Genomic DNA, 6,687 nt, shown 5'->3' on the forward strand with positions numbered 1-6,687 from the left:
AATTATTGAGTGGGTGGCCAACTCTTGACTTGATGACGATCTTTACCTTTTTGTCTAAATAAAATATCATTGATAATGTCAGAATTTGAACCAAACTTACCATTAAAGTTTTAGAATATTGTCTCAACTTTGCAAGAAAAAAATTCAAGTCATTTGGACTTCTAAAACTCGAGATATGGGTTGAACACTGAACAGTATCTAGGTTGCAGGACAGATTCAGACTTCTATGTTATTGCTAAGATTTGGACTTCCAAACAACATAATTGAGTTTTGCCTTCTCATGAAAATTTTAGGCCTATGTCTTAGCTTGCCATCCATATAAAGCAGATGTAAATCCAAGTTCTACAGCTCCAATTATGATCCAATTACCGAGCAATGTTCTAGTTTGGACACAGTTAGCATCTCTTTTCAAAGTTTAGCCCTCTCTTTTCCTTTCAATTTCAATTGTTAAACTTATCAATCAATCCTTTTATTTATATGATAGGCCTGCATTTAAGATGAATATTTATCATAAATTAAATGTATCTTATGGTATTAGACTTGTTATTATAAACATGTTATAGTTAAGGAGTTATTAATACTTCAAGTGAAAAATGACAATATAAATCCTTAATAAGAATGCACTTTTAAGTACTAATCACCTTCCATAACATTTTTTTTCTTTTATTTTGTTAATGTAACATTTTTTTTCTTTTATTTTGTTAATGTAATATGAAAAGTTAATAGGGATTGATTTTTTTTTTTATCTTACTTGTTTTTTAATTTTATCGTTTGATATTGTTTTTTAGTTGTTACCTTATATTTTTATCATATTATTAAATTTATCAAGATTTAATTTAGTTATCAAATTTCTCTTACTTTTTAAAAAACATGAGAGTCTCATGAATTTTTTTCCCTTTGTGGTTAAAAAAAATTGATCTTAGATTTCTTATGAATAATATAAAAATAAGATCATTGGAATGTTTTATGAATATTTTATAGATATATTTTTACAGTGTTAGAAAACATTTATCATTTGCATTAGATTGTTGTTATTTTTTCCCTCTTTATTTGTTATAGATATCTTTTTTTAATTATATTATTAAAATTATTAACCTTATTATTTTAATAAGATTCTTAGATTTTTGTTCAAAAATATTTGTATCATTTTGATATTTTTTTTACTATGAAAAAAAAGCCACCTAGTTAGTATTATGTAATTAAACATACCACTAATTTCTTATCAAAATATTGGAGGTGTCCTCTTCTTGTGGATGGTAAACAACATTATATTTATATAGTGTTAAAAAACTAATTAAACCTAAAAGTTTAAGTGGTTACGTAAGGTTTTAAGATATGATTTATATGATTTTTTAACACATTTCTTTAAATGAAAGCCTTTTAAACTTGAAATTTGCACAAATTTATATTACTTTTTACTTAATTTTTTTAATTAAATAAATAGTGATAGTAAAATTCAAACTCTTAATCGTTTTGTTATTCAAGGTCTAATATAATATTAAAAAAATATTTAAAATTTAAAATTATTAAATTAAATCTCAAAATATAATTTATATTAGTGGTATAAATATTAAGCATAGTCTTGTTTCTTTTTTATACCATTTTCTAACCTGTCATTCTTTTACTTTTTCCAATCATATGCTGTGAAGAAATTCTTTCACATGCCTTTTCTCATAATGTTGTTCTTGAACGAAAGCTAACTCTCTGCCACCATTCATTCTTTTTTTTTTAATAATTATCAAATATTTTAGTATAATAACGGGTATATGGTGCTTCCTTATTCTGCTTTGCTTCAGATCTGTCATGTCCATCGCTTTCAATGAGTTGTCGAAGAGTGCCTTTTTTCCTGTTCATGCTCTTGCAGCAGAAAACCGTTAAACAGAAACCAATATTTGGTTTTGGAAGCCCCACAAAGATCGAAATATCAGTTCCACTCAATAGAGTATTGGACTTCAAGGTCAGGTCGTTTTCTTCTTTCCTGCAATTGGAAATGTGCATATCTTCGTTTATTTCCTTTCCTTTTGTCACTTGCTTTTATGATTCCATCAATTCAGAATTGTTAGACATTTATTACTAGATTTGAAACTAGAAGGTTTCTAACTTAGCATTATCTAGAGTAGAACAAAAAGGTCAATACATCAACTCGGTGGGAAGGGTATTTGAACAAAATCTGAATACCTGATTCCCATACTCTGAACCTAACATTATTCCTCAGTTGAAGAAGGAGAAAACTCTTCAAACTGTCCTGTTTCTTGAAGTAAACTTCTGCTAAATTTCACCTCAGCTGCACGCGATGGAGTGCCAGATAAGCGACCAATCGATAACCCACTAGCATCAGTGCCATAATTGCTACATCTACCCATAAATGGTTCAGACCCATTGATTTGACAGAAGGAAAATCTCCAACCCGGCACAAGACTCCCTTTGAGCACTCATAGTAATCATCCTCATTGTATTGGACACCAAGAAGAAGCTTGTAACTGTAGTAACTGTAGCTTAAGTACTTCAGCCATACTATGAAAGGAGGGATATGTTGAACGTAGTATCCTCCGGCAATGAGAAAAACCAGAGTTGTAACTGAAGCTAATGTAGTGGCTTGTTTTATGTCCATTAGAAGAGCACCAATGGCTAATCCAAGACTTTGAGAAACAAGAACGCTGTAAAGAACAACAAGTAGGGAGAGTATAAAAGTTATAGGATCGGCTTTAAGTCCGCCCATCCAATAGATTATGAAGACGAATGCAGTTGGGAGCGCAAGCTCCAATGGCAGATCTCCGCATGTTCGAGCCAGGAAGTAGGATGAAAGATGATACATTCCCGATGCTCGTTCCTTAACCAACATCCTTCTTTCCTGGGGAAATGTGAAAACTGCATTGTAGAGTGGGTAAAATCCCCAGAAAACAGAGAAGAAGAAGAGCAGTGCAATCTGCAAGAAAAATGCCAACTTTCTTAGCAGTTAGCACATGTGGAACCAAGGAGTTGGAGTTAAATTTCTCGGGTTTCAGTTTCTTCCGATTTAGAAGACGTGGGAAACAGATTATAGAAGAATAGCTATCATCAACAAAACAAAAGAAACAAAATAAAAATAAAAATTTAAATAGTCTCATCTAGCTTGGAGTTTCTTTGAAATTCGAACCAGTGTGTTTTTTAAATAAATCTAGCATGAATTTTGAGGTAAAAGCAGTCTCTATAATCTACATGGTAATAAGCGAGAAGAAAAGCTCTTACGCGGTCTTCAATGTGAGAAGTTGGTGTATGCCACCACAGAAGTCCGCCAAGTATACTGACACTGAGGACTTGAAAAATTCGTAGCCTGTTGAAGGACTCGTACCTCCGCTCCCTTAGCCCCCGCTGAAAGAGCACTTTGAACTGATACCACCAGCTTGTGCACCATTGCTCTGACTTTGTTTCAGTTTCTGTTACAATGAGTATTTCTACTTAGCTAAACACTAGAGAACAGGAGAGTGAAATGGGATTCTGACGTCGTTATTAATATAATCAGATGGATAGAGAAAAGGTAGTCATACTTGCAGAGGCATCTTTTGTATAGTTGTAATTATTCGGGTCCGAATTGCAAAGCTCAGCTTTCAGTCTGGTAGAAATTTTCTTCTCATAAGCAGATATAAGAGCTTCCTTCACTAACTTCTGTTCTTGCTCCATGTTCTCACCTTGGTCAGTGGCATTTTTAGAATCAGGACCAATGCCTGCGAGTTTCCAAAAGTTGTAAGCAAATACATAAGTTGTCTATTATCTAGTTAACTTAAAAGAATACATATTAGCTCTCCAATATTCGTGTAGATAAATGATTTCAAAACTGGAACCATTTTGTTTTGTGGTTTGTTTCGAAAACAGATTACTATAATTTCCTACAGTCAACCAAATTGAATACTGGAAATATTGTTTACCCCTTCCTCTACAGGGGTGGTGTCTCATTAAACTCCCTCGGCAAAATTAACAAAGTTTAAAGTACCACAGAAACCTTCAGTGGCCCAACAGCCAACTTGAATCACTGTCTTGCTCAAATGAATTTTTTTTTTTTTATATATATATATAGGGTAATAAATTAGAGAATATTAATAATTATAATTTCAAATTACCATTCGCAAGATCAAGTAAGAGATCAGCTGGATTGACAGTCATGGAAGTAGAAAATCCAATGGAGGAAAAATATTCCAAAGCTGCAGATGCAGGACCGTAGTAGATGGGATGTCCCTCAGAGAGCAAGACTACCTTATCAAACATGTGGTAAAGTCTGCTTGAGGGCTGGTGAATGGTGGTGACGACAGTTCGGCCCCCACTCGCTAGCCGTTTGATCGTGGTCAGGATCCTTTGTGCTGTAGTTGAATCCAAACCTGATGTGGGCTCATCTAGTAGTAGCAAGCTTGGATTGATTAGCATTTCTTGACCAATACTAACCCTCTTCTTCTCTCCTCCTGATATTCCTCTAAAGAGTGGCCCCCCTATCATGCTGTTCCGGCACCGACTCAACCCCAGTTCAGCCATAACTCGTTCTACATGCTGTGCTTTCTCATCCCTGGTTAATGTTTTGGGTAGCCTTAGCAGTGCAGTGAACAGAAGAGTTTCAGTCACAGTTAGATGTGGGTACAAAATGTCGTCCTGAGCAACGAAACCTGTGCGTCGTTTCATGGCACCGGAAAAAGGCTGTCCGTTGTACGTGATCTTTCCGGATAGCTTACCACTTAGACGACCTCCTAGAGCCGTAAGGAGGGTGGTTTTGCCACTTCCAGATGGACCTAGCATTGCTAGGATCTCCCCTGGACAAACCATACCTGTTACCTCATTCAGTATGGTCTTTTCTCGGGTGGTCCATGTGCCACCCCAGCACAATCCCTTCTGATCCTGTTTAACCTTGTACACCACCTCCTCAAACTGAAAATAATCAGAAATAAAATAAATAAATTTGTAATAGGTGTGAAAATGCTATTTGATGAGAAACTATTGTTACTCTATATCATACAATCATCCACTAGTCTTTCTAAATATAACCATTCTCTATGCTGCTACTAGTATTCCCACATCAAAAGAAGAAGAAGAAAGAACTATTATGATTCTATGTGAGAGACCTTCAGGGTCGTAGGATATATGGTGAGTTGGTGGACAGATTGTGAATTGGCTTGTCCTGGGTAGGCGACGACAGCTCTGTTGTTGATTTCGGACATCTTTCGCAGACCTTCCACGGGAGCACTTTTGTGGTCTGGCTTGGGAACTATGGAGTTGAGCGGCATGGCCTGGGAGAGGAGATACACCCGTTGTTGTCAGTGGTGGTAGTGATGGCTGTAATTAGGAGTAGAGGAAGTTAAGGAATTTCTTGTAACTTGACTTCCCAAACTGAACTGGGCAGCTCATAAATATATAGTAGAGATACAAACTAGGTACCCAGGAGAATTCTCCTCTGTGATGGGCGCCTAGCCTCCTTGGTGGGATCCCACCTCTTTAAAAATATTCTGCCACTAACTCTTAATTGTGCTTTTATAAGTTAATTTCCCTTTATCAGTTTGTTCACTAATTACTCCTCTCATCCTATTTGGACTGTGGGTGCATGCGTCTTTTTATAGCCAGAATTAAACGGTTACAATTTGAAAGATCATCCTAATAATAATAATACTGTGCAACTCATGAAGATCATTCTTCTAAATTTAGTCAAACCGTTTTCATGGGGTTAGCAACTCAGAAAATACACATGATGTACTGCTGTAAGGTACTGATCTTGTACCAATTGTCAGTACTAGAGCACCAACTGTCGTTATTCTTCTAAATTTTTTAGTCGTAAATGACTTCTGCTGAATCTCCGTTCTGTGTTCTATGTGCTTGCGCTGCACGTGCGTACTGTATTGAAAAAAATCAGAGCTTGTAGAACAGGAAAAATAGGTAATGTTGGGTAATTCCTCCTAGACAAATGATGGTGCTTCCCACCACTGCACACTAAGTTCCTAAATCATGAAGCATGTGGAAATCTTATGAGAGCTAAATATTGCCCTACCCTCGGGTTTCAAAAGCTATTTTTATTTGCTTCTCTATTTGTGTGTCAATATATCTTCTGTTATCTGTATTTTCCACACGCTCTCACAAAAAAATTGTAAGAAAATAAATATTTTCCAGACAACGAGTTGCGTGTGTACGCGCGCTCTTGTGTATGTTAGTGTGTGCTTAAAAGTACATATCTGCAGTGCCTTGGAAAACCTTGATGGTGCGCCCAATCATTTCTCAAAGGAATTTAAATTGCTTTATTATTTCTATTAATAGTCCTTGACGACGAACTGGGTGCAGATCCGAAATTTTGCCCTGAATAGTCCCATTTCAGCGTGACTAAACACCCTAATGACCTATTGTCCTTCGATAATCTTTAGGTCAATGCCATTGCAGCCTGGCTCTTTCTATCAATTCTATGGTACCAGAGAGAAATTAAACTGAATTAAAAAAATAAAAAAAATTAATATGATCTGGTTAATCTAGATGATGGACCTGATAAGATCCTATAAAAAACTTGATTACAATTCATTAATTTTTATTTTTTTATTATTAATTAAAATGATATTATTTTAATTTAAAAAAATTAATCTAAACAATCTAATAACTTGGTCAAAATCCAAAACCTGAATCTTCAACTAAACTAAATTTAAAAACTATAATTTAAAGATTTCTTCTTACGTCACCTCCATTCTTTCT

General features: G+C 35.1%; 1 protein-coding gene across 2 annotated transcripts; it reads right to left on the bottom strand.

Moving 5' to 3' along the window:
- Nucleotides 1-1,670: 1,670 nt before the first annotated feature.
- LOC105119380 (ABC transporter G family member 14-like) lies at nt 1,671-5,359 on the bottom strand. Of its 2 annotated transcripts, XR_841131.1 has the most exons (6): nt 5,085-5,359; nt 4,098-4,890; nt 3,528-3,704; nt 3,229-3,416; nt 2,179-2,926; nt 1,671-2,085 (listed from the first exon to the last, which is right to left on the bottom strand). XR_841131.1 is itself a non-coding variant. In XM_011017510.1 (5 exons), the coding sequence occupies exons 1-5, from the start codon at nt 5,244-5,246 to the stop codon at nt 2,276-2,278; spliced, it is 1,971 nt and encodes a 656-aa protein (XP_011015812.1). In that variant the 5' UTR covers nt 5,247-5,359; the 3' UTR covers nt 1,830-2,275. The 2 variants fall into 2 exon arrangements, 1 of the variants encoding a protein (XP_011015812.1); XM_011017510.1 differs by having other exon boundaries at nt 1,830-2,926.
- Between the last annotated feature and the right edge of the window lie 1,328 nt (nt 5,360-6,687).

This window comes from Populus euphratica, unplaced genomic scaffold, assembly GCF_000495115.2.
Source record: "Populus euphratica unplaced genomic scaffold, PopEup_1.0 scaffold2825.1, whole genome shotgun sequence".
NCBI lineage: Eukaryota > Viridiplantae > Streptophyta > Magnoliopsida > Malpighiales > Salicaceae > Populus > Populus euphratica.